Here is a 26,962-nt window from a genome sequence, read left to right as displayed (position 1 = left end):
GGCCGCAGCCTCTTCCGCCGGGGCGTAAGGTCAAGGGTCACCAATATGGCGGCGCCCAGGAGCTGGTAAGGCTTGAGACGGAGGATGGCGGTGGCGACGCTGGCGGCGGTGGCTCGGCTGGGGCGCCGGCTGAGTGGGCTGGGGCCGGGCCGCGGACATTGGACAGCGGCCGGACGCTCGCGGAGCCGGCGCGAGGCGGCGGAGGCCGAGGCCGATGCGCCAGTGTTCCAGTACGTGGGCGAGCGTGCGACTCGCGCCGACCGAATCTTCGTGTGGGGCTTCAGCTTCTCCGGGGCGCTGGGAGTGCCCACTTTCGTGCTGCCCGGCTCCGGACCTCAGCCCCGCGCCGGCTCGCGGCCGCGCCGCAGGATCCAGGCCGTGCCCTACCGCCTGGAGCTGGACCAAAAGGTGAGGACTGCGGCTTCTTCCCTCGCTCCCTCGGTGCCGCTCTCTAGCCTTCGCCATTCCTCCTGAGACCTTCTTGGAGGGTTGGGGACGATGGGTGGACAAACTTCGGGGAGAACGACCCTCCCCGAAGGGGAGGGTGTTGTGTCCGGCTCGCATCATTCGCGCGACACCCCGTGAGCCGGGCTCGTTGCCACAGTTACGGGAGAGGAAGGGGAGGCTCAGAGAGGTTAAGGGACCGGCCCATTGCCCCACAGTTGGTAGGTGTTCGGTACTTAGGGATTCGCCCTCGGGCCAGACTCCAGAAGTTCTGCTGCTAGGAAAGCTGACTTCAAAAGGTCTGAGAAAATGTGGGCCGGCTGGAGTCGGTGAATAGCTCGGAAAGGAAATGTTAACTGGAGTAGTAACAGGAATGAGAGCGAGGATGAGAGGTCTAAACACACTGGAATGGTTGCACAAGAGGCCCCTGAGTTGACAAGACTTGAAAAGATGCAGTAAAGAACCGCTCCCGCAGGGCGCCTTATTGTGGCAGCCAGTATCTAGAAAAGCAGAAATGGATGTTTAGGATAGGTTCTTGCTTGGTGTGGTTGTGGACATCTTGGTAGGTGGTGGAAAAGAAGCAGATTGGACCACTTTGGCTTCTGACTTTTCTGTCAAGGATAACACATGATCTTTTGCCCTAAATAGGGAGCACCAGAGAAACGGGGATTAAGCTTCAGTGACAGATTGTTTAACTTCTTAATGTTGAGTTGTGACAGTTATTTATGTGTTCTGGATGTAGGTGCTTTATCACATATCTGATATGTGCATATATTTTCTGCCAGTTCTTGATTTTATTTTAATAGTGTCCTTCAGGAAGCAAAAGTTTTTAATTTGAATGAAGTTCAGTTGATGAGGTTTTCTGGTGTGGATCAGGCATTTGGTATATCTAAGAAACCTTTGCCCATCCCAAGATTGCAAAGATAATTTTCCTATGTTTTTGTCTAGGATCTTCATAGTTTGAGTTCTTATATTTTGGTCTGTGAGCCAGTCATTTGAGTTAATTTTTGTGTATGGTATGTGGGCCTCCCTGGTGGCTCAGTGATAAAGAATGCCTGCCAGTGCAGGAGATGCGGTCGGGACGATCCCCTGGAGGAGGAAATGGCTGGCTAGCCACTCCACTATTCTTGCTTGGGAAATCCCAAGGACAGAGGAGCCTGGCAGGTTCATGGGGTCGCCGCAGAGTCGGACAGACTTAGCAACTAACTTTTCTGTAATCTAGGGAGTCAGTTTCCCCTGCTGTGTGTGGCTGCTGACATTGCTTGTGTTTCTGTTTTGTTCCGCCCCCTCTCCCAACTGTCCTTTTTTTTTTTTTTTTAAAGTCAGACTTCTTGGGGTTTGCCAGTGATTTGGGCAGAGGCTGTACTCAGACACCTTGAGCTAGTAAGTTTTCTGCTCTCTGCTTTGATTCTGTGTGTGGGTTGGGGATCACATTAAAAGTTCAGCCTGATCTCAGGTCGGCCTCAGCTCTTCTTCCCACTGGGAGCTCCTTGTGCAGTTTCCCTGTCAGCCAGTGCAGGTGTGAAGAGTTTTCTGTGACTCTCATTTCTAGGACCTGCCCGTTACATTTCTCCTCCCCAGTCAGGATTGCGACCTCAGACTCACTGAATTGTGAATCTTCCTTGTTTCCTGCTGAGTTTGCTGTAGGGCATGAGTTTTCACCCTTTACCCCACATTAAGTCTGTCTAAGCAACAAAACTGATGGTTTTCACCGTCAGCGCTGCCCTTTTCTAACTCCTGTGCCGGCTGAGCTGGGTTAGCTGGAGCAACTTGGGACAAGAAGTCTACAAACCCTGGTATTTCTTGCCTGTAGGTCTAGCAGCCCTTTGTGAGTAATTTCTTGATTTGTTTGCCTTTGATTGACTTCTGGAGCCCTGAAATGGTTGTGGTTTGTTTTTTTTTTTTACAGTTTTCTCCAGTTTTATGCTTGTTTTTTGGGGGAAATATTAGCTAACCTCTTTACACCACCAGAGTTGGAAAGTCCCCTTCTGGCGCTTTATTATAACAAACATTGCTTAATGCTGACTCTGTGTCAAGTAGTGTTCAAAGCCTTTTCACTTACTGGCAGATTTAATAATATAGCAGGTGCTACCCAAATATTTGTTGGCTGTTGAATAAACAGAGGAGAGTAATCGTATAGTGTGCTGGGCAGCGGCTTCGGGACTCAGTTTTCTGTGATTCCTGCTGTGTGGTCAGGGGTTGTCTCCTGCGTCCCCAGTGGGTCATTTCCTTGGAGGTGGAGCCGTTCCAAGAGACCAGAGGACTGAGGTGTTTTTTTGTTTTTACTGATGTAATGGTGCATCTGTGTATGTTCCATGTGAATGTTATGAGAGAAAATGTCACAGGGCAGAAGGAGGGATGTATAACTTTTGGATGATTCGATTAAACAGGTCATCAAATTTAAAAAGAAATATTTAGCTCGCTTTCTTCAAGATATGCTGGAGTTAAAAAATGTAAAAACAAAACAAAACTCATGTTTGTTCATTATCATGGTATGCTAGCATTTTCATCAGGATTAGGTTAGATTTACATGTAGTCTCTGAGATCAACTATGTAGGCCTTTGGTAAACTATAAACAGCCAAGAGATAATGGAGGAACATTAGGGTGACCATGTAATTTGTTCTCGTTTGCTTGAGAGTGAACTTTAGGGCATCAAGTGTAAACCAGGATTGTCTCAGGCCCCTCTGGGTATTGTGGAAAGGGAGTTGACCTTAGAGCCAGGCTGCCTTCGGTTTGTTACCAGCCCCACTGAAGACTCGGTTTCCTTATCGGATCTGTGAAGGTGGGGATCAGGCAGTGTGGCATATTCATGGTGGCTGTGATGACTAACTCTTCTTCATGGAAGTAGTGGTTTGAGACTATAACAATGTAGCATAAGGGTTAATAGCACACACTCTGCAATCAGCTTAGGCAAATTACCTAATCTCTCAGTGCAGTTCAGTTCAGTCGCTCAGTCATGTCCGACTCTTTGCGACCCCATGAATCACAGCATGCCAGGCCTCCCTGTCCATCACCAACTCCTGGAGTTCACTCAGACTCATGTCCATCGAGTCTGTGATGCCATCCAGCCATCTCATCCTCGGTCATCCCCTTCTTCTCCTGCCCCCAATCCCTCCCAGCATCAGAGTCTTTTACAGTGAGTCAACTCTTCGCATGAGGTGGCCAAAGTACTGGAGTTTCAGCTTTAGCATCATTCCTTCCAAAGAAATCCCAGGGCTGATCTCCTTCAGAATGGACTGGTTGGATCTCCTTGCAGTCCAAGGGAATCTCAAGAGTCTTCTCCAACACCACAGTTCAAAAGCATGAATTCTTCGGCGCCCAGCCTTCTTCACAGTCCAACTCTCACATCCATACGTGACCACAGGAAAAACCATAGCCTTGACTAGACGGACCTTAGTCGGCAAAGTAATGTCTCTGCTTTTGAATATACTGTCTAGGTTGATCATAACTTTTCTTCCAAGGAGTAAGCATCTTTTAATTTCATGGCTAAAATCACCATCTGCAGTGATTTTGGAGCCCCCCAAAATAAAGTCTGACACTGTTTCCACTGTTTCCCCATCTATTTCCCATGAAGTGATGAGACCGGATGCCATGATCTTCATTTTCTGAATGTTGAGCTTTAAGCCAACTTTTTCACTCTCCTCTTTCACTTTCATCAAGAGACTTTTTTGCTCCTCTTCACTTTCTGCCATCAGGGTGGTGTCATCTGCATATCTGAGGTTATTGATATTTCTCCCGGCAATCTTGATTCCAGCTTGTGTTTCTTCCAGCCCAGCGTTTCTTATGATGTACTCTGCATAGAAGTTAAATAAGCAGGGTGACAATATACAGCCTTGATGTACTCCTTTTCCTATTTGGAACCAGTCTGTTGTTCCGTGTCCAGTTCTAACTGTTGCTTCCTGACCTGCATACAGATTTCTCAAGAGGCAGGTCAGGTGGTCTGGTATTCCCATCTCTTTCAGAATTTTCCATAGTTTATTGTGATCGACACAGTCAAAGGCTTTGGCATAGTCAATAAAGCAGAAATAGATGTTTTTCTGGAACTGTCTTGCTTTTTCGATGATCCAGCGGATGTTGGCAATTTGATCTCTGGTTCCTCTGCCTTTTCTAAAACCAGCTTGAACATCAGGGAGTTCACGGTTCACGTATTGCTGAAGCCTGGCTTGGAGAATTTTGAGCATGACTTTACTAGCATGTGAGATGAGTGCAATTGTGTGGTAGTTTGAGCATTCTTTTGCATTGCCTTTCTTTGGAATTGGAATGAAAACGGACCTTTTCCAGTCCTGTGGCCACTGCTGAGTTTTCCAAATTTGCTGGCATATTGAGTGCAGCACTTTCACAGCATCATCTTTCAGGATTTGAAACAGCTCAACTGGAATTCCATCACTTCCACTAGCTTTGTTCATAGTGATGCTGTCTAAGGCCCACTTGACTTCACATTCCAGGATGTCTGGTTCTAGATTAGTGATCACATCATCGTGATTATCTGGGTCGTGAAGATCTGTTTTGTACAGTTCTTCCATGTATTCTTGCCACGTCTTCTTAATATCTTCTGCTTCTGTTAGGTCCAGACCATTTCTGTCCTTTATCGAGCCCATCTTTGCATGAAATGTTCCCTTGGTATCTCTAATTTTCTTGAAGAGATCTCTAGTCTTTCCCATTCTGTTCTTTTCCTCTATTTCTTTGCATTGATCGCTGAAGAAGGCTTTCTTATCTCTTCTTGCCATTCTTTGAACTCTGCATTCAGATGCTTATATCTTTCCTTTTCTCCTATGCTTTTCACCTCTCTTCTTTTCACAGCTATTTGTAAGGCCTCCCCAGGCAGCCATTTGGCTTTTTTGCATTTCTTTTCCATGGGGATGGTCTTGATCCCTGTCTCCCGTACAGTGTCACGAACCTCATTCCATAGTTCATCAGGCACTCGATTATCTATCAGATCTAGTCCCTTAAATCTATTTCTCACTTCCACTGTATAATCATAAGGGATTTGATTTAGGTCATACCTGAATGGTCTAGCGGTTTTCCCTACTTTCTTCAATTTAAGTCTGAATTTGGCAATAAGGAGTTCATGATCTGAGCCACAGTCAGCTCCCGGTCTTGTTTTTGTTGACTGTATAGAGTCCATCTTTGGCTGCATAGAATATAATCAGTCTGATTTCGGTGTTGACCATCTGGTGATGTCCATGTGTAGAGTCTTCTCTTGTGTTGTTGGAAGAGGGTGTTTGCTATGACCAGTGCATTTTCTTGGCAAAACTCTAGTAGTCTTTGCCCTGCTTCATTCTGCATTCCAAGGCCAAATTTGCCTGTTCCTCCAGGTGTTTCTTGACTTCCTACTTTTGCATTCCAGTCCCCTGTAATGAAAAGGATATCTTTTTTGGGTGTTAGTTCTAAAAGGTCTTGTAGGTCTTCATAAAGCCATTCATCTTCAGCTTCTTCAGTGTTACTGGTTGGGGCATAGACTTGGATTACTGTGATGTTGAATGGTTTGCCTGGGAAATGAACAGAGATCATTCTGTCGTTTTTGAGATTGCATCCAAGTACTGCATTTCGGACTCTTTTGTTGACCATGATGGCGACTCCATTTCTTCTGAGGGATTCCTGCCCGCAGTGGTAGATATAATGGTCATCTGAGTTAAATTCACCCATTCCAGCCCATTTTAGTTTGCTGATTCCTAGAATGTCGACGTTCACCCTTGCCATCTCTTGTTTGACCACTTCCAATTTGCCTTGATTCATGGACCTGACATTCCAGGTTCCTATGCAATATTGCTCTTTACAGCATTGGATCTTGCTTCTAGGAGGTTTGATTTTCTTACATACCAAATACTACTGTTACTACCCTTATTTTTATTTTTATTTTTTTTAGTTTTTTATTTTTTAAATTTTAAAATCTTTAATTCTTACATGCGTTCCCAAACATGAACCCCCCTCCCACCACCCTCCCCATAACATCTCTCTGGGTCATCCCCATGCACCAGCCCCAAGCATAGACTGGCGTGTTACTACCCTTAATAATAAGCACATTATATAGCTCTTACATTAAGCCAGGTACTGTTTACTCTTAAGAGTTTTAACTATATTAACTCATTTAGTCTTCACAACTACTCCTAACTGTTATAGGAGAGACACTGTTGTTAACTATTTTGCATATAGGGAAAGAGACACAGAGAAGTTAAGTAGTCTGTCTCAGGTTACACAGCTGGTAAAGGTCTGCTGCTGCTGCTGCTGCTGCTGCTGCTGCTGCTGCGTCGCTTCAGTCGTGTCCAACTCTGTGCAACCCCATAGACAGCAGCCCACCAGGCTCCGCCGTCCTTGGGATTCTCCAGGCAAGAACAGTGGACTGGGTTGCCATTTCCTTCTCCAATGCATGAAAGTAAAAAGTGAAAGTGAAGTTGCTCAGTCGTGTCCAACTCCTAGCGACCCCATGGACTGCAGCCTACCAGGCTCCTCCGTCCATGGAATTTTCCAGGCAAGAGTACTGGAGTGGGGTGCCATTACCTTCTCCGGGTGAAGGTCTGCCAGTGGTCAACCATTTGATCTTGCCAAGATTCAAACTTAAACTAAGGTAGTCTTCAAGTTTACCGTGAGAGACTATGTCTTAGTGAATGGGGATCATTTGATACCTAGACCACTGGGTGGCTGAAGATTGAATGAGGTTGTGCATATCAAGCCTTAACATGTGGTAAACCTCCAGTGTGTGTTAGTTGCTATAGTAATAGTGTTGGTTCTTGAAATGGATAAACAACCTGTGATTTATTGCTGGGAAAACTTATGTCCCATATCAGTCAATGCTTTATGGGAATTTTTTTTTTTTCCTTTCAGATTTCATCTGCCGCCTGTGGATATGGATTCACGTTGCTCTCTTCTAAAACCAAGGATATTACGAAAGTTTGGGGTATGGGGCTCAACAAAGATTCCCAGCTTGGATTTCACAGGAGCCGGAAAGATAAAAGTAAGTATTCTCACCTTGGTTTCTCCCTACTGTGAGTGGTCTGAAAAGGCACTTTGATTTTTAAGAATATGGTTTCATAAACCAAACCATAGCAACAAAATAGATGGAGTCTTTAAAGTGTTGTTTGAAACCATCTAGACCAGATTATTTTTCAGCCTGTTTGGTAATAACATTGAACCTTTAGGCAAAGGAGCATTTGCTGATGAGTAAAGGTATTCTTTTCGGCCCCAAAGACATGACCCTTTTTTCCCTAGCTTGGAGATCACTTGAAATATTCTGCAGTGCCTACAATATGGTCTAAGGGGAAAAATTCAATGAAATCCTTAAGATGGAGGTTTGATTCCAGGTATTTGAAACTTGCATTGTAAAAACGTTAATTATTTATAATGACAGTTTTACAAGTAGACAGTAATAAATCAATTATAAGTACAATAAGAAGCATTTTTTTAAAAATAAAGGAGTAATTACCCAGAAATATACTGGATAAACCTTCCCTTCCATTTTTTCCTATTCCTTTATTCATATGCAAATATATTTAAAAATATAATTTTGATTACATCATATGTTTTGTTTTCTGCCTTTCTTCACTTAATTTTATATTAGGAGTCTTTTATAAATTAGTACCGAAGTCTTTATTAGCTGCGAGATGCCACGTTACCTGCTTTATGCCCTTTACTATGTGTGGACGTGGACGGAAGAGGCTAGTGCACCTGGTGTTACTGCCACCAGCTCCAGCAGTCATCAGCTCACGCGTCGTGTTCTATTCAGCCTCCACCATCCCCCTCGACAAATTTGAAGCAAATCCTAACATTATTGATTTTTTTCATGAATATTTCAGTATATATCTAAAGAAATTAAGAATTCTTAAAAAAAAATACCATTATCACACCCAAAAATAATTAGCAGTATAGTCATTTGATATCACCAGATATCCAGTGTTTATTTTATTTTATTTTTCTTTATGGCTGTGCTGCTTGGCTTGCAGGATCTCAGCTACTTGACCAGAGATTAAACCCCGGGTAATTAAACTTTCACAGCAGTGAAAGTGCCAAACCCTGACCGCCAGGGAACTCCCCCCGCAGTGTTTAAATTGCCTATTATCTCATAAGTATCATTAGGTTTATATTTTCAAAAATTTATTTGAATCAAGGTCCAGATAAAGGCCAGACATTGATTGGTTGATGAGACTTTTGAAAGTCTTTTGAGTCTGCGTCCGTCTTTTTCTCCTTGGCATTCACCTACTGAAGGCATCATGGCGATTGTCCTGCAGGGGTGTCCAGGCTGGGGTGTGCTGATCGCACCCCCGTGGCGCTGTGTGGTCTCCTGTCCTCTTTCTTTCCTGTCAGTTGGCGGCTGGAAGTGAGCCAGATTCCCCGAGCGCTGTAACACTTCAGATTCCCTTCAAATGTTATGTCTTTGCTGCTTCCTAGGCCCTTAGGGGTCAGTGACTATAGTAATAGGAGACGTGAGGTTTTTAGTATTTTAAAACGCAGAATTTTCGCAGTTAATAAGGCTGATACACTAACAGCGTTATCCAGTGCCTTTGGTTTAGCTTAGAGTTACATTATCATCTTGTGATAAATTACTGTTATTCCATGCTGAACAAAAGCTCTGTTTGAAAATTATATCAGTCACAAGTGAATACCAACAGGCATGTATGATAGTAACGCCATATATTTGGTAAATGAAATGTTTTTAAACGTGGGGTTCATGGGAGAAAAGAGTGGGGTCGGGAGTAGCTGAGAACCAGGACACTGGCGGATCTTAACTCCAGCCTGTTACAAATATTCAGAAGCTCACCGTTCAAAACCTACTGTAGTGAAAGTGTCATACCTCAGTCATGTCCCTCTCTTTGTGACCCCATGGACTGTAGCCTCAGGCTCTTCTATCTATGGAATTCTCCAGGCCAGAATACTGGAGTAGAGTGCCATTTCCTCCTCCAGGGGATCTTCCCGACCTAGGAATCGCCTGCATTCCAGGCAGATTCTTTACTGTCTGAGTCACCAGGGAAGCCCAAAACGTACTGTAGGAATTCCCTATATAGGCCAATCTGGCTTCTCCAGTAGGATTGTAAAGAACAATAAGGTTCTTTGGGGTGCCTTCTAAAACACTTTCCTCCCTTTCTCACTTATTTAAATATTAAAATTTTCTGTTTTGAATAGATGACATACATGCTTCAGAATCTTAAAGGCGCGGTTAAATATATAGTGACAAGTGTGCCTTCCACTTCTGTCCTCCAGGCCACACAGCTCTTCTCCCTGAAGACAGCATATGTCAGCAGTTTCCAGTTTATCCTCCTAGAGAGATTTTGTGCATGTGGAAGGAAGCACATGCATCTGTGTATTCTTTTTGCTTTTACTCTGAGTCGTATCATACTATATATGCTCTTCTTCACTCTACTGATGCATTCTAATGGGGGCTGCAGGCAGACAGTGCTTTTCCTTTCCTTAAAAATCCAGAAGGTGGGACTTCCCTGGTGGTCTAGTTGCTAAGACTCCACACTGCCACTGTGGGGGTGTGGGTTTGATCCCTGGTCTGGGAGCTAATATTCTGCAGGCTGTGTGTTGTGGCCAAAAAAAGAAAAACAAAATCCAGCAGGTTTTAAATGACATGGGAAGAGATTTCTTTAATAGGACTAAGTATGCTTTACAGTAGCTCATCGTGTGATGGACAGAGTTCTTGTCTCAGCTCTGCCAGTAATGTGTGTCTCCGGGCTGTGTAACATGTGTGCACCTGCTCGATCTCGTTTCAGCGAGGGGATACGAGTACGTGCTGGAGCCCTCGCCCGTGCCGCTGCCACTGGACAGGCCCCAGGAGACGCGGGTGCTGCAGGTCTCCTGTGGCAGAGCCCACTCGCTCGTCCTGACGGATGGCGAAGGAGGTGATGGACCTGTCCCGGGGTGTGGGAGCGGGGGGGCCGCTTTCCTGCAGCTGGGCCTGAAGGGTTCGTGGGGTTGGGCCCCATCTAGTTAGTGAAGCTGTTGGTATTTCCCTAGCCAGTCAGCGGGATGGCTCAAGAGAGCGGTGTGGGGCTGACCTTGGCAACTCTTCCATGTTCTTTGCCCTCTGTGGCTCTTGGAAAATCTCTGTCTGTATTTATAAACATGATGGCTCGCACCGTGTCATGAGCTACTTCTCCTTAGCCCCGGAGCCACCAAGCCAGACTCTGTGTGTGGGTGTAGATGGCTTTCCCTCGTACTGAAAGCAGCCTGTTTGCTGACATGCCAGACTGTGTGTGTGTGTGTGTGTGTGTGTGTAGATAGCTTTTTCTCTTATAGTGAGAGTAGCCTGTTTGCTGACACTTCTTCCACGTGGGGTGGGGGTGGAGAGTTTCCCTAGTTCAAGCTCCTGGCTCACCCCCGGCCCTCTTCAGAAGAGCGGTTGTTTCTAGGGGAAGGTCAACTTGACTAAAGTTTTCAAATTTCACTTTTTTGGCTCAGCATGCTTTGTAGGAAATGGTGAAGGTGGTGTTAGGAGCTCTTTTATGGGGAGGCTTGGCTTTGAGGGCAGCGTCGTTGACAGGTCCAGGGAATGGGGGTGCTGAGGCCTTCCTTTCACGAGATGTGCTCACGTCATCATGTGGCGTTCCTGAGAAGCACCCCTAGGACCCAGGTGGGGAGGCAGAAGGCATGGCACCAGCGGCCTGAGCTGTCTTGGCTGGCCTGGACCCCAGCACTCCCGTAGGGGCGCCTGCAGAGGCTGGGAATGTTGGAGAAGGAAGCTGAGTGGCAGCTGGGGCAAGTGGTTGGACTAGAACCACATGTGAGACTCCCCTCCCAGTCTTGAGGATTCCAGGACCCGGCAGAGCTGATTTGATTGGCGCTTTATCCTTTAGTCTTCAGCATGGGGAATAATTCTTACGGGCAGTGCGGAAGAAAGGTGGTCGAGAATGAAATTTATAGGTGAGTTCCCGAAATTGCTACCCCTTCCCCAGGTTGTGTCGAGTGTTAAACACTCTGTGAGATGTGAGAGACCCCCAGAGTCGTAAAACGCAGTGGGAGGTCCCCGGAAGGTGTGGAGAGCATCATTCTGGTGCGAGTGGGAGGGAGGGCGCCTGAGCCCTGTCTGATGCTGGAATGTCTTTGATTTCATTTGTTGCTTCCACCAGCCTGATTAACTTAAAAAATCCGCTAATCTTTAAAAAAAATTTCCCTCTAGCTGCTCATATTATGCTGGTGGGTCTAAATAACATTCAGAAGTCTGCAGCATATGAAGTCACCAAAGGATTTTGTTTTGTTTCCCTTTCATGCCCAGACCTCCCTCGTCCTTGTATTTGACCCTGAGAGTTTCCCTGATGTTACCGTGTGCATGTGGGGGCCGCTGGTTGAGGTGATGAGAGGGGCTGGAATCACCCAGTGCTTACCATGCTTCTCCCCAAATTTCTCCTGGCTGTAGTGAAAGTCACAGAGTTCATAGGATGCAGGACTTCGATGGACAGGTGGTCCAGGTAAGAGATGGGGGCTGAGGACCACTGGTCTTGCCCCCCGACTCCCCACCCGGAGGTGATTTTGAAAGGGTGAAATTTGGGTGAGCTGATGACAAACTGTTACGGTGATTTTCTGAATTAATAAATGATTTTACTAAGTATTGTTGCCAGCCTGTTCTAGGTCAGGGCTTACTCCAGCTTGTGGGGATACAAAGTTTAATAAAAATTGGGGAGGGTGAGTAACACTTTGGGGAGAGGCAGGTTATATACCAGCAGTATCAGAGTGTAATTCGAGCTCTGCGTTCCAGGCTGCTTTATCCTGCTGACCATTTTATTCTCATCCATGGTACAGTGTCTGGCACATGGTAGATACGTAACTGTGTGAATGAATGTACACAGAAAGCGCTTATGAGGGCACCAGAAGGAGATCTGTTACTCCTACCCGGGGTGGACTGGAAGAGAGAAGGGCTTCTGGAGCAGGGCGTGGTTCCTGGGGTGGAGTGGGGTGGAGGGGCACTCGGGTTCTCTCCTTAGGACACCAGGCACCGTTTTGCTTTTAGCCAGAGCAGTTTCAGGGGAGCGGGAGACACAGGCTGGACTGTGCTGGATTGAGAAAGAGTCGGCCGTGGAGCAGGGCGGGGCAGCCTGCCGCCCGGCCCCTGCGGCACTCTGGAGTGGTGGGCAGTGGTGCCTGGCTTTGGGCATTGGGGCCGGGACAGCAGGGTGCTAAGGATTCCTTCTCACCAGTCATCTCGCCTCCGTTTGTGTGGTAGGTTGCCTGCGGCCAGGACCACAGTCTGTTCCTGACGGATCAAGGAGAAGTGTATTCTTGTGGATGGGGTGCAGACGGGCAGACAGGTAGTGTCCCTTCCTCCCCCGCCCCCTCCCCGGGGGATGGTGCAGCTGCCTTCATCCGGCCCTTCCCTCTCCTGTCCCTTCCCGCGTGTCCCCTCCCTGACCCTCACCCCCAGCTCCTGGATTGGACAGAGGACTGGGGCTGCCCCACCATACAAGTCTGAGTCTTTTCAGAGACAAATGCCCCCTAACGGGAGCTCGGCTTCAACTGATCTGAGAAGAATGTGATTAAGGGAGAGAGGAGTGAAAGAGGAGCTTTATCATCCTCGCGCAGCTTACCTCTCCGTGTTCCATGTCTGTCTGAAGGGAGGACCGTAAATTTAAGATTTAAACCTTGTGTAAATCCTCTATCATCCTGCCACCTCAACACGTCATCTTTGTCCCTCGACCCATGTTTTTTCCCTGCCCTTATTCATATGTGAACATTGTTTATGGTACTCAGAGGTGTGATTTTTATATGCCTGTTTTATTGTTAAATTTACATGAAACATTTTCCCACGTTGGTGTAATTTGCACAGTTTTTAATATTTGTATGATAGAGCATCCAGTTCATGTACTGTAAGGTAAATCAATAATTTAGTTATTTTATTGGGTAGCTACTCATTACCCTATAGTCAGGAGGCACACTTTTGGCAAGGGGGGTGGGGGGGATGCAGTAATCATTGCAGATAAACGACATTTGTCACAGATACGTGTCTAGCTTTTCCCTTTATTTTGATTGTTGCCCTGGGATAAATTTCCCAGGCGTGGGTCAGAGGATTAGACTATTTTTATTGTTTTCAGGACATACTGTTATATTATTGCTTTCCGAAAGTCATATTGGAAATGACTTGCGTTGACATCAGCAGTGTACAGAAGTGCTGATTTAATCGTCAGCCCTCTAGCAGGGATTATTGTCAGTTTACGTGCCCTGGTTTAATCCCAGTGCCAGTTTTTAAAGTGTGCATTTCTTTAGTATCTGTAAAGTTGAAGCTTCCTTTTTATTTTTTCAAATCTTGGTGTGAGTAACTTTTAAAAATCAGCTTTTTATAAAAAGAATGAAATTGGTACATTTTTGACAGCATAGACCAAGGAATGAGGTGAAAGTCCCGGTGCTGGAGAGAACCCTGGTTTAGTTTCCTGGCGCCACTCCAGAAATCTGCTGTCACGTGGCCTCACTGCCCTTGCTCGCCAGGCTCTGAGTCCAGCCCCGCGGGCCCCCTGCACCCTGATCGGGAGCCCCCTCCTCTGCTGCCACAGGGCCTTTGCACATGCTGTTCCCTCAGCCTGGCATGCTCTTCTTCACTCTCCCTTTCATCCTGCAGACCTTGGCTTGAGGTTATCTCTTCAGTGAAGGTCCCCCTGACCATCGGGTCTAAAGCAGTTTCTATCTCAGTATGCAGGTTCTTTCATAACCCTTCAACATTAGAGTTAATTTTTAAAAATCTTTTTTAGTATGTAGATTATATTTGGTATATGCTGCTGCTGCTAAGTCGCTTCAGTCGTGTCTGACTCTGTGCAACCCCATAGATGACAGCCCACCAGGCTCCGCTGTCCCTGGGATTCTCCAGGCAAGAACACTGGAGTGGGTTGCTGTTTCCTTCTCCATATTTGGTGTATACAAAAGATGATATACAGGTTTCGCGTTGCCTGTTGCTGGCGGGTGTTGCCAGTCTGACACTGCTTTGGGCTCCTTGGAGGAAACCTAGTGTAAGCAGAGCTCTGTGGTTTGGGGGTCTCCCTCATCTGCTGCCCAAGGGGTTACCCTCCATCGCCGAGCTGATAGCGACGTTTGCCCTCCTGGCAAGCCCTGTCTTTTCCTCGGCTCACTGTTTACCACACCAGTTTGCCAGTTTCTATTTGTTGTTTTCGGGGGATGGCATGGGGGGTTGACACTGCATGGGCTCTTAGAAATTTCCTTTAGTTTCTCCCAGGTGCCTCCAGCAGTGCCTCAGGAATTGCTTGTTGTAACTTTGGTTTCCCGGTGCATATAGGAGTTGTGTTTCTACTGTAGTCTGTTAAGTGTGCAATAGCATTATGTCTAAAGCAATGTACATATCTTCATTAAAATAGTACTGCCTCCAAAGTGTTCACCGTCACCTGACCGTACAGGGCTGCCTCAGACCTTCAGCTTGCTAACAGTGCAGTAGCTGCAGAGTGCCGTGGATCGAGTTGTGCCTGTACGTTGTATACGAGGCCTGATAGGCCCATTGTGTGGTGGCGTTTCATCTTGAAAAGGTTTCTAACTTGAATCAGACTTAGGAAATATCAAGGGTTTTGCATGTAAATGATCACTCTGATGTTTTTAGAGAGCATGGAACAGGAAGTTGTACAGCATGCAGAGGGAACTGATTAGGATTCTGAGTTGATCTTTGCAAAGTGCTTAAAACGGTGTTTGGCACATAGTAAGTCAAGGCAAGTGTTTGAGTAACGCAGTTTTCCATCGTGTCAGGCCTGGGTCACTACAATATCACCAGCACGCCCACCAAGCTGGGCGGAGACCTGGCCGGAGTGAACGTCGTCCAGGTGGCCACCTACGGGGACTGCTGCCTGGCCGTGTCAGCCGATGGCGGCCTCTTCGGCTGGGGCAACTCTGAGTACCTGCAGCTGGCCTCTGTCACCGACTCCACACAGGTACGCGGTCACCGGCAGCCTGGGCTGGGGGCTTGGAAGTGGTGTTAAGGACATGCAGAAGAGGTCCGTCACCAAGGGGAGATGTGCAGACTGCTGTGTAGGCCTCGCCTGAGCTGAGGCTGCCTCTTCAAGGGGCCGAGTGCTTGACGATCTCTTTGGAACCTAGAAAGAAAGCTTAGGTTCAAAAGCCTTCATTATCAATACTTCTATAAGCTAGTCCTGGCTTAGAGCAGTAGTTAGGGTATGTCTGTGTGCCCTGTCCTGTTCTGAAAGGGGAAGTGAGGCTGTTTACACACGCTCCTGCAACATCCCAGTGGGCCTTTTGCTGCTGTCCAGAGTGTGTGCCCCTTGATGAAGACGCCATGCGGCCTCCAGGTCATGCAGGAGAGCCCCGGCACCCAGCCTGTGGTGTCTCCCCAGTGCGACCCTGCCGTCACTGCAGGGGGCCACCATCCGTACAGTGCAGCAGGGTTTTAAACGTTCTATTAAGGGAAGTTCCAAATATAAGCAAAAAGTAGGCCTTACTGCATAATTAATTTCTATGTAGCCATTACCCATATTCAATAATTGCCAACCAATGGTGCGTTTAAAAAAATAGATAATTTACTGTTTTAGATTGTATGACTTAGTGGGTTTTAGTACATTCACAAGGCTGTGTAACTGTCACCAGGACCTAGTTCCAGAGCATTTTCGTCAACCCTCCCCACCCTCCTCTCCAGAAAGCCCTGCACACCTGATGGCCAGTTCCGTCGCATCTGCAATCCCATCTGCTTCTCTGTCCTGCGTTACTTTGAAGCAAATCCTAGACTTTATAAATCAGTACGTGTCTCTAAGTGATGACAACTTAATATCATCAAGCTTCTGACAACGTACAGAAGAGTTTTAAACATATGTTAATAGGTAAAGAAATACGCACAAAGGGATAAAGTTCAGCTAATCAGATACAAATAATTGGTTCTCTGTGGTCTGACACACTGGCTGGAAGTGGCTGCAGATTCGGTGATGAACTTCCTAGTAGCCAAAACAGAAGGAAAGGTGATCAGTTATTATTTTAATGTGTTTATTTTTATTTATTCACTGGGTTGTGTCAGATCTTAGTTGTGGCATGTGGGACCTAGTTCCCTGACCAGGGATTGAACCCGGGCCTCCTGGAGTGGGAAGCTCAGAGCCTTAGCCACTGTATCACCAGGGAAGTCCCAGAAAACGTGGTCATTTAATGATTCATTGTTTTCGTAAGATAAACTGCAAATAAAGTGTTCAGGAGAAGGACTGGGCTTCCTGATACCAAGGCCTGAGATCAGTGTCTGCACGGCCTTCCCGTGGGGACAGGTCTAGGGTCATGTCGTTGTTACCTGTGCTGCGTAACAAATGACCCTACCATGTGATGGCTTAAAACAACCCATATTTATTCTCTCTCAGTTTTTGTGAGTCAGATCTAGGGCTGGCATGGCTGGGTCTTTGGCTCTGAGTCTCTTTCTTGGGGTTCACCTTGGGAGGGCTCTGCCTCTGGGCCCATACTGGTGGTTCGCAGCGGGGTGCAGGTCCCCATGGACTGCTGGCCCCGGGGCCCCTGGGCCTCATTGGCGCTTGGCCAGCTCACAGCGGTCGGCCGAGCCTTCTCGGCTCCTTGCCATGCAGGCATCTCTGCATGGCGGCTCCCAGCGCGGCCTCTGGCTTCAGCCGAGCAGGCAGACGAGAGGGTGAGCGAGCGTGTCAGTGAGACAGAAGCCAGTGCTCTACAAGTTCATCCCGGCAGTGGCTTCCCCTCACATTTGCTGGCATTCTGTTCTGTAGAAGCAAGTCACCAGCCCAGCCCCCCACACGGCAGGGCGCAGACGGTACAAGGTGTGACCTGCAGGAGACAGGTCCCGTGTTTGGAAGCAGCCCACCACAGCCCTGATCCTTCACATGGCCTGAGCCTCACTCTATCAGGGACAGCAGTGGTGCATTTCCATGGCTGTTTGCTGGAGCGTTTCTCAGCCTTTGCTGAGGGCCGTGTGCCACAGCTCAGTTGGGCAGAGGAGCCGTGTGAGCTGGGTAGTGGACGCCAGGCCCGGCCAGCAGCCTTGCGCCATCTAAGATCAGTAAGCCCCTTTAGTTAGCTTAGGGGTCGTTATCCTCCAGCTGTCTCCATCTGCCCGTGACTCTGAAAAGACCCATATCTGTCACTGAAGCTCTCAAAATCCATCTTTCCAAGACCAAAGCCTGCTGGAAGGCTAAGTAGGCCACTTGGCCGTGTCCAGGCACTGCAGGCTCAGAACATCCTGGAGTGAATCCGAGCTCATCCCCCACCCCGGCCCTTCTCCGTCGTTTCCCACGTCCACTCACCCTCTCGAAGTCACATCCTTCTCTCACTTGGAACCCGTACTGCCTCCCCATTATGCTCAGGGTAGAGACCAGATCCTTCCCGCGGTCAGCCGCCGTCCCACGTGGTCTGGTTTCCCTTGTCTTCACCGGCATCTTGCAGATACTGCCCCTCGTTCCCGGCTGCGGCCACCCTGGCCTGCTGAAACTCCTGAGCGTGCCACGCGCGCCTCGCCCTCGCTGCGCTTCCACCTGCCCGACCTGGGGTTTCCTTTTCTCCTCCCCTGGCTGCTTTCTCCCGACTGCGCTCCCGACACGCGCCCTCCCTTCACTGCACTCCGCGCAGGTTCATCCTGCGTTCGTCTTGGCTGACGTCTGCCTCCTCCACTGGACTGCACTCCCAGAGCGGGACGGGGTGTCCTGCTCCCTTGTCTCCCCCATGCCCTGTTAGACCCTCAGCACCTGTATGGTTTTCGGGATTATCTAGGGGAGGGCATGAATGAACCGGGACTTAGACCTACCCTGTACATGAAATAGTGTTTCCACGTTCTCGCTGGTTTGTCTTCCTAACGGTGTGGCCCCTTCCTCTGATGCAGGTGAACGTCCCCCGGTGCTTGCCCTTCTCAGGAGTGGGGCAGGTGAAGCAGGCTGCATGTGGGGGCACAGGCTGCGCGGTGTTAAACGGTGAGCCCCTCTTGTGGGCTGTTCCCTGGGAAGCTGCGGGTGGGATGGGTGTGGAAGGGCTTGTGTCCACTGGGTCCGGCTCTCAGTGTGGGGAGTGGGCCTGTGGGAAGATCAGAGTTCAGTCCACAGAGGGGGAGGGTGACTGATGTTCTTGACAGAAGGCTAACAGCTGTGATTTATACATTGACAAAGAGCCAGCGTAGAACTGAGGATTGCAGACCCCTGGCTGGCTTGCTTCCTCTCCCTGAGCCTGGGCCAAAGACTCCAGCCCTGCCTTCTCCAGAGAGACTGTGCCGAGAGCCCACGGGCACACAGGAGAAGAGGCCTAGGGTCGGGATCCTGAGAGCCACGCCCCCTGGGATTACGCATCTGGCACCACTGATCAGTGTGAAACTTTTTATAACCTGAAAGTCATTGCGAGTTTTAGAATCTGGCCAGGAGTCGTGTGGGTACTTGGCTCCATCTCCTGCTCCGTGTTGGGAAAAGCTGTCCTTGTAAGGCTCCCCTGTGTTCACGTGGGGTCTGTGGGTGATTTATGGAGCAGCCCTGTCCAGCACCCTCAAGATCTGGGATGTCTGTGTTCTGAGATTGGTTAGCTGGCTAGACATCCTCCACAAGCACGAATTTGAAAGAGGAGAAAAGAAACATTAATTTAAGTATCTATCTCAACATGTTCTTGCCAAGCAAGAGGAGGGAAAAGAAAAAAGGAAAAAAATGCATGTGGACGTAACACATCTTGGTGGTGTGGTTTGAATTTCTTGAGAGGGAGGGCTGTGCTTGGTTTGACTTCCTGACCGTTGTTTTTACTGTAATCCAGGAGAAGGACATGTTTTCGTCTGGGGCTACGGAATTCTTGGAAAGGGACCAAACCTCTTGGAAACCGCTCTTCCAGAAATGATTCCACCCACTCTCTTTGGCCTGGCGGAGTTCAACCCAGGAGTCCAGGTCTCCCGCATTCGCTGCGGGCTGAGCCACTTCGCCGCCCTGACCAGTAAGTGACCAGGCCCCTGAAGCCCCGAGGCCTGGCCGGGCCTCTCGGGTTCAGCCCCCGTCCGTGGGCCACTCTGTTTCCATCCATCCAGTGGAGTGGCGCCCTTGTGTGGATAATTAGAGAGAGCGGCTGATCCAGAAGTTGTTCGGCTTGAGGTTGTGTAATGTGTCTCCTTTTCATCCCGGAGGTTTGTTTTCGGTTCATCTGGTTTGTGGTTAGGCTAACATTACAGTGAGTTTCTCAAGAGGACACAGTCGGTGGTTGGGAGAGGGGACCCTGGAGTGGGCCCAGGGGAAACCAGTGGGGGTTTGGCGGCATCCGTGGTGGGCGAGCAGGAAGTGACCGCGCGGGGCTTCCTCCTGGCCATGCCCACCCCTCGTCCAGCCTGGAGCGCAGGAGGCGCATGCGTCAGGCCGTCCTGTGGTTTCGGGGAGGTGGACGTGCCCTGTTTCTCCAGAGTGCTGGGGGAGAGTGATCAAAGGGGAGGCGGAAATGGAGGCTTTCTCAGAGGTCTGCCCAATTGCAAAGCCGTGAGCTCTCCAGTTGCCCCGCAGACCTCCAGCGTGTCTGCGCTTCTTGATTACAGCCCTCATCCCACCACCGCGGCTGTCGGGTCAATTTGCTTCTCTTTAGTTGACTTGAAAAGACTGAACTAAACATTTCATTTTATGACTTTTAAGTATTATAAATTCGCCTTTTCCCTGCAATTTTAAAGACCTTTCCGTCTCCTGGCAAGTAGTTATTTTCTTCTTGAAACATCTGAGCTGGGACGGTCAGTTTGGGGTCCCCGTCGTCTGTTCTCTGGCCTCCTGCTAGCGTGAGGCCCGCTCCAGATGAGCGCCCCCTGGAGGCTCCAGAGTCCACCGCCTCTCGGTCGCGCTCTGTGTTTTGGTTTGGGGGTTTTGAAGCAGCGGCAGCTGCTGTGCTGGGGGCGTGCAGTGCTGTCTGACTGTGCCCTGAGGCACCCCAGTGATAGCAGGGGGAACTGGGGTGAACCCTCCCCACCCCCCACGCAGGGTCAGCCACCTCCATCTGCAAATATATGTGTCACATGAGCGTTTTAAAGCTGTTCCGACGTGGCAAAGAAGAGTTGGTAGGGATGGATTCTAAAGGTGACGATTATCTGTAATTTCCCAAATATTTAAGGCTTAAATTGTATGCAAAGTCACGAACTTCAGAATCCACACACAGCCTTCACCTACGACTAAGGTAGATTCCTTTGTCTGCTGTTCTGCCATGTAGCTGTGTGGGTCACACTGAAGTGAAATCCTACTTAGGTTTCCCCCAGAACCCGGCAGCCACCCTCCCAGTGCCAGTGACTGTCCCTCAGGAGAGGGAGCCTGGGGCCCAGGTGTCTCCCCTGTCCCCGGGCCTGGCATTGACCTGCGGCCATCTGGTTTCCCGCTGAGGTACCCTCTTGGGTGGAAGACCAAGGAGGGCAGGCAGAGCAGAGGCTCTGACGTATGTCACCGAAGGGCCCTTTACTGAGCCAGCCGGGTTGTTTCAGTCCCAGCTCCTGCGTGTCCGTCCTTCTTCCCACCACCAGAGCCTTCTGCCTGCTGGGGCTGTGAATGGGGCCTCTGTGCTGAGGATGCCCCAAGCCGGTGCGGGAGAAAGTCTGGACTGAGGGCCTGTCCCAGTCTGGGGGTTCGTCCTGGAGGCTGGGGTTCCCAGAGCCCCAGTCAGTGTCCTGGCCTGTTCCTATAGCACTCTGCCTGTCTTCTTCCTTCAGGGCACTTGTTACAGTTGGAAATCATGCATTTGTTGGGTTATTTATTTTTCGCTGTTGGACTGGCTCCACCTGGATGAGGACAGGAACATGCCTGTCAGTCCCCATGCCGTCCCAGCTCCTAGCACACAGACGTAGACCCAGCCCAGAGAGGCGCCCCGTCACCATGTGTCACTTGACCAAGTGCTCCTGAGACCAGACAAGGAATGACAGATTATCCTGCTTCTCACTCTGTCCGGGTGTGACCGGGATTTGAGGATGCTGAGATCTCAGGATTGTGGAGCACAGGGTCACACAGCTGGGTGATGGGGTTTATCCGCAAGGGCTGAGCAGAGGGGGCTGTGTGTGCAGGAGCCCCCGGGCCCACCTCCGGGCACGTGCTCATCTCCCCTGAGAAAGACGCTGCCTGAATCTGGGCTGGGACACATGTTTGGTTTGGGGATGGTACTGTTTACTTGTCCCTTCAAAAGCAAGCATTAATAAAGCCAGGGAGAAATTGAAGGTTAACATTGATCTTTTTGTACCGGGTCCTAGAAGGCCTATTCTTATGAACCTTCCTCCTCTTGGAGACTTGCCCTTGGCCTAAGCCCCAACCAAGCCACCGTTGTTTTTTCTTTGCAGACCGAGGAGAGCTGTTTGTGTGGGGCAAGAACATCCGAGGGTGCCTGGGAATCGGTCGCCTGGAAGACCAGTACTTCCCGTGGAGGGTAAGGCTGGGCCGGGCGGCCTGAGGGTGTGCCTGCGGAGCCGACAGTGCACGCAGCAGCCGGGCCGTGCCGGGTCCTCAGGGCGCTTCAGGGAGGAGTGGGCTGCAGGCCGGGTGTCCCTGCTCTCCACAAGGGAGGGGGTGGGCTGAAGGAGCTGACGTGCCAGGAGCTATTCACCGAGGCCCGTGGAGAGGAATGGTTTACAGCGAATTTAAAAGAAAGCAGGATGTTTAATATTTCGAGTGCCTTACCACAGCCACCAGACTGAAACATCAAGGCTCTTCTCAGGAGGAGGTGCAATTATACAGAAAGGCTAATTTCACAATTAAAGGGAGAGTCCTTCTTAAGTTGTAGTTTATCTTCATGTTGTTTACTAAGTCAGTTCTTTAAGTTCTTCTAAACAAGGCTGTTTATTCTTTTGAGTACAGAATATATGGACCTGGTACAAAATGTATTATGAAAAATAAGCCTCCCATCTCCTGTCCCAGAGGCAGCTTCTGGTTTCATCCTTCCCTTCTGGAGATGTCCTCTGTAGAGAATCAGGCGCTCGTGTGCATGCGTGCTTGTGTGTGTTTGTGTGTGTGCATGCTTGTGTGCCTAAATGTTTTGTTTTGAAGGATCATTTTTAATAATGTGTTTTGAGGTTGTGTAAAAGCATCTTTTAAAAAAACACATAAAAATGCAAAAGAGATGTTTTAATTTTTAAAAAGATGATTTATCTGTCAAAAACCCACGGAAAGTGTCTGGAGGCGCTTTGGTATTTCACTGGCTGTTTCTCCCGCCCAGCCCTTCCCTTAGCTCTTGGCTCTCCTGGCTCCCGTGAACTTCGCTGGCCCTCCCTCCGGTGCAGTCTCCAAGAGACACTGGTCAGAGGGAGGCTTTGAACTTGTTGGGGAAAGATGAGTGCACCCCCGAGTTGTTCCCAGTCTGATGGGGTGGCCCCGCTGTCCTCTGGGGACCCCAGCCCGGGAGAGGAGAGGTGTAGCGGCGGCAGGCAGTGGTCGGCTGCTCCAGGAGCAGGAGCGTGGGGCAGTCAGGATCCCACTTGTCCTTCGGGAGCCCCGACCCCACCCCAAGGGCTCCCTTCTGTGGGAGCAGCTTGGGAAATGGCCGAGCAACCGGGCTTTGAATGAATGACCGCTGTGACTCAAGGCTCTCCACTTGCTTTCATTTCCTCAAATTAGAGCGAAGATCAGCCATGAAGTCGGGTTTGACATCAGAGGGTGTCTTCACTGCTGAAGTGGCCAGGCCAGGCTTGGCCTCTGAGGTGGAGCAGAGGGCGCCAGGCCTGGGGGCAGACCTGTTGCTGTTCAGGCTGGACCCCGAGCGTCCCTCTGACATGCTCCCGGCCCCCATGCCATCAGGGCAAGGACGCTCCGGTCTGTTCCTGCGACGGTCGCCCTCAGGCCACGTGCTGTCTCCTCTTGGGCATCTGCAGAGCTCCTTCGCCCCCTTGTCTCCTTTTGGTTGGGGTGGGAGGATGGTGCCGAGGTCCGTGCCGGCTCCAGGATGTGGGGCTGGGGCTCTGGGAGAGCGATGGAGACGGGAGCCAGTCTCCCATCAGCTGGGTTGGAACCTTAGAGGTTAGCCTGATGGTGAGTAGTTGGGCCTTCTCCAGTCTGTTCTCTGGGAGAGCGATGGAGACGGGAGCCAGTCTCCCATCAGCTGGGTTGGACCCTTAAAGGTTAGTCTCTGATGTTGAGTAGTTGGACCTTCTCCAGTCTGTTCTGCTGACTCACTTAAAAAACAATTGCAAGTGATTTTTATTCCTTAAAAAAGTATGTTTTCTTATCTTCAGCAAGGGATATGTTACATCATTTAAAAAGTATTCTACAAAAGGGGAAAAAAAAAGTAGAACCATGTTTGTAGCTCCTATAGTGGTACTAACTGGTTATTCTTAGACCCACAGAACCGGGGCTTTTCTCATGGTTCACAGGCCCAGGAGGTGACGTCTGAGTCACCTGATCCAAGCCTCTCCTTCCAGGAGCATCCAGGATGTCTTCCTACTCCACGTTGGTGCTCAGAGAGGTTCAGTGATCTCTTTAAGGTCACGCACCTAGTGAGAAGTGGAGCCTAGATTCAGACTCAGTGTCTGACTTGGAGATGTTGCCAAGGTCCGCCTCCTCTCTGAGGGCCTGAGCTGGGTCCCCTGCCGTGGAGGAGAGGGCATGTGCAGAGGGAGACCCTGTGCAACAGCGGCCCCGCGCCCTGGGCTCAGGCTGCAGCCCTGCCCAGGGAAGGGTGGCGGCCGTCCTGGGGGCGAGGCTGTCTGCCGGTGAAGGTGGGGCTGTCTCCCCAGCCTGCGCCCGTAGACACTGACTTCCCAGTCGCCCAGCTGTCCGCCGTGCTGGGCTGCGATGTGAACTTGGCCTCGCTGGTTGGTTGGAGCCCGGCCTGGGGACCCTCTGCCTTCAGGGCCCGTTTCTTACTTGGCCTCTTCGGGAGCCGCAGGCTGTGGCAATTCTGACGCCCTGGGGGAGGATGTGCTGTGGGGCCGGGCCCCCTCGCAGGCTGCGCGGGCTCCCCTCGGCTGTAGCCCCGCCTCTGGGTGCCGGGCAGGGTGTCTTTGGGTGCAGCTGAGTAGGCACGTGGCGAGTCTGGCGGCCCGGTCACAGCTGGTCCAGTGCTCCTCTCGGCCTTCCACTGTCCCTGACCTGGTGGGCGTGTGTCTTGGGAACCTGCCCTTGGGTAGAGTTGCTCCTACACTAATTCTGCTCACACTCTTCAGAGTTACTCAGGGCAGATACGGTTCGGCTTCTGGAACTGTTTGCCTTTGCAATAATGGGAGTGTAAATTGGTTTAAAATAGAAAGTCCTTTTAACCTTGAGGAGGACACAAATAGAACATGGCTGAGGGCAGCCGTCTCCTGGACTCAGTTCAGAGGCTGCGGGGCCGCCTGCTTCTCCCCAGAGAGGCTCCCGGGGCCAGCGTCAGCCTTGGGCTCTTGGGCCACAGCCCTAGGGGAACAAGGACAGAGGCGCTTAAGCGCGGCCTCTCGGCTGCCGGTCAGCGCGGAGAGTGGCCTCCCCCGGGGAAGGTCAACAAAGGCGCCCTCGCGGCCGGGAAGGTTGCTGGGAGCTCACCTGGCCGGGCACCCCGGGCAGCGTGTTTCCTTCTGCCTCCCTGGCCAGCCCCGAGCACTTTATGCAGCTCCGGGCCCTTGCTTGAGCCGGGGGCACCGCGGTGTGTTTGCTCAGTGATTCCTGTGACAGGTTTTGCTAAGGGCGTTTGTTTAGTGCAGGGCCGGCAGCACGACTTGGTACTAGCGTCCGTTTGCCTTGCGGCCCAGAGCCCTTAATGGACTTGTCTCTGAACCGTGGACGCTGCTGCCTCAGGGCTTTTAAAAGGCCAGGCCATCTGGCCGGGGTCGTCCCCTCGGAAGCTCAGTAAACTCCGCAGGCTGTTGCAGAGCCGTCTCCAGCTGTCACTTTGCCGCCCAGGGGAGGGCGGGCAGGACTCGGGTGCAGGCAGGAGAGCAGCACCCGCGCCCGGCAGCGGCCGGGGAGGAGCCGGGGCGGGAGCTCTAAGGAGACACCCTCAGTGGCACTCTGCACACAGCGTCTCTGGGAGAGCAGAAACCAGTGAGAAGTCGTTTCCAATTCCTAGGGAAGGTGGGGAGCAGGGCAGACAACGACGCGGTGGTATCCAGAGGCAATAACACCTTTCTCTTCTGAATGTCATTTTATATGGTAGCCATGTGACTGTCACCTATTCAAGTCAATAGCAATAATAACAACAACAATATGATACTACAGTAGGAGAAAGCCAAGTGCCCTTCTCCTGGAGAGCTGGGGGGCTGTGTGGGCCCGGGGATCCCGCTGGTGTCGTGGGCACCGTGGAGTGTGTCTGTGCCCTTCTCCAGGGCCCAGCTGTGGAGCTGAGGGACGACGAGCGTCTGTGTAAAGGCCAGCAGGCCAGGCCGTGGCCTCCACCCCCGCTTGGGGTTGGCCCTGCCGGTGAGAACGTGTTGGCAGGGCCGCCAGCCAGGCCTCTGGCCCCTTCGGAGACGCAGTCAGCACCCCTTCTGCAGCTGCCCGGGCCCGGGCCCGGGGCTGGTGGGTGAGGCGAGTGAGGACGCTGGCCTGGCAGGACTCCTCCCTGCAGTGGGGAGGAGGCAGGCAGGCAGGACGGGGTGGACGGTTTCTGGAGCCGCTCAGGGAGCTGCCTGGTGACCCCTGGGGCAGGTGGCCGCCCCTGGGGAGTCGCCGTTACTGGGGAGCAGCCTCTGTGGGGTGTCCACGCCCTGGGACGGTGCACGCAGGGGCCCAGAGCGGCCTCTCGGGGGTGGGAGGTGTTGCCCTTGACTGAGTGGGGAGTTGGGATGGCCCCTCCCAGCTGACCTGCCAGGTGCGTGTAGGTGGCTGAGGCTCAGATGGTTCCATCGCTGACTCAGAGGCAGAGCCAGGGTCGGCCCTTGCTGGGCCCCCGCCAGGCTACCCCCCCTCACGGTGCACTGGGTCTCGCCTTTTCAGGTGACTATGCCTGGGGAGCCCGTGGACGTGGCGTGTGGCGTGGATCATATGGTGACTCTGGCCAGGTCCTTCATCTGAACCTCCTCCTCGATCTGCTGGAGCCCAGGACCGCCTGGCCTGCTCAGCCAGGGCAGCGCGGGGCTCTGGATGGGGCCCGAGAGGGTCAGGGCCCTCTGTGCGCTGGGCCGCACTCCCTGCAGCCTGGAGCGGGGTGACTAGAGGTGCCGGAGGCGGTCCCGCCTCCAGCCCAGGGTGAGGCGCTTGGCACAGACTCTGCCCCTGGGCTGAGTGGCCCTGGCAGGGCGAGGATGATCTGTTTCATCTCAGCTCCTTCCCAGGGACACACGGTGGCATCTGCTGTCACGTCTGGTCTTCAGAGAGCTTATCTGCTCAGCCATCTCTGCGCGCTGCTGGGACGCTGGCAGACAGCCCTGCGCGGGGGTCCTCCCTGGAAATGCCAGTGGGCACCAGCCTGGAACCCTGTGGGCCCACAACAGTCACCTGCCTTGAAACACTTCTTCCTGCCTGGCTCAGAAGACTTGAGAGGCCCCTTGGGAAGATGAGCAAGGCCAGATTTCTGCGGGCCAAAGGCTTTGAACACAATCCACGAAAGCTTGGCTGGAGCGCTTGCCTTGGAGAAGGAAAACTCAGATGGTGAAAAACGTTTGCGTTAGTAACGTAACGTGTCCTTTTCTTTAACATCTTTTAAAAGTCTTTTTTGGAATAAAGTCTATTTTCTGCCTTTTCATTTTTAAGAACTTGAGAGGCCTTTTTATTTTATCCT

The 26,962-nt window shown here is 50.9% G+C and overlaps 1 protein-coding gene across 1 annotated transcript; it reads left to right on the top strand.

Moving 5' to 3' along the window:
• RCC1L (RCC1 like) lies at positions 1 to 26,936 on the top strand. The gene is made up of 11 exons (XM_069570965.1): positions 1 to 408; positions 7,268 to 7,397; positions 10,150 to 10,278; positions 11,233 to 11,299; positions 11,793 to 11,844; positions 12,597 to 12,681; positions 15,110 to 15,291; positions 18,192 to 18,279; positions 19,097 to 19,270; positions 21,621 to 21,706; positions 26,179 to 26,936. The coding sequence occupies exons 1-11, from the start codon at positions 85 to 87 to the stop codon at positions 26,254 to 26,256; spliced, it is 1,395 nt and encodes a 464-aa protein (XP_069427066.1). The 5' UTR covers positions 1 to 84; the 3' UTR covers positions 26,257 to 26,936.
• The last annotated feature ends 26 nt before the right edge of the window (positions 26,937 to 26,962 follow it).

Source organism: Ovis canadensis, chromosome 24, assembly GCF_042477335.2.
Source record: "Ovis canadensis isolate MfBH-ARS-UI-01 breed Bighorn chromosome 24, ARS-UI_OviCan_v2, whole genome shotgun sequence".
Taxonomy (NCBI): Eukaryota; Metazoa; Chordata; class Mammalia; order Artiodactyla; family Bovidae; genus Ovis; species Ovis canadensis.
This window is presented reverse-complemented; position numbering and strand designations above follow the sequence as displayed.

Excerpts from the sequence above, each read along its gene's own strand:
- RCC1L (XM_069570965.1), top strand. The coding sequence starts at position 85 with ATGGCGGTGGCGACGCTGGCGGCGGTGGCTCGGCTGGGGCGCCGGCTG. Across the intron at positions 11,300-11,792 it reads GTCGAGAATGAAATTTATAG|TGAAAGTCACAGAGTTCATA; the intron begins GTGAGTTCCCGA and ends TCCTGGCTGTAG. Across the intron at positions 19,271-21,620 it reads CCACTTCGCCGCCCTGACCA|ACCGAGGAGAGCTGTTTGTG; the intron begins GTAAGTGACCAG and ends TTTTCTTTGCAG.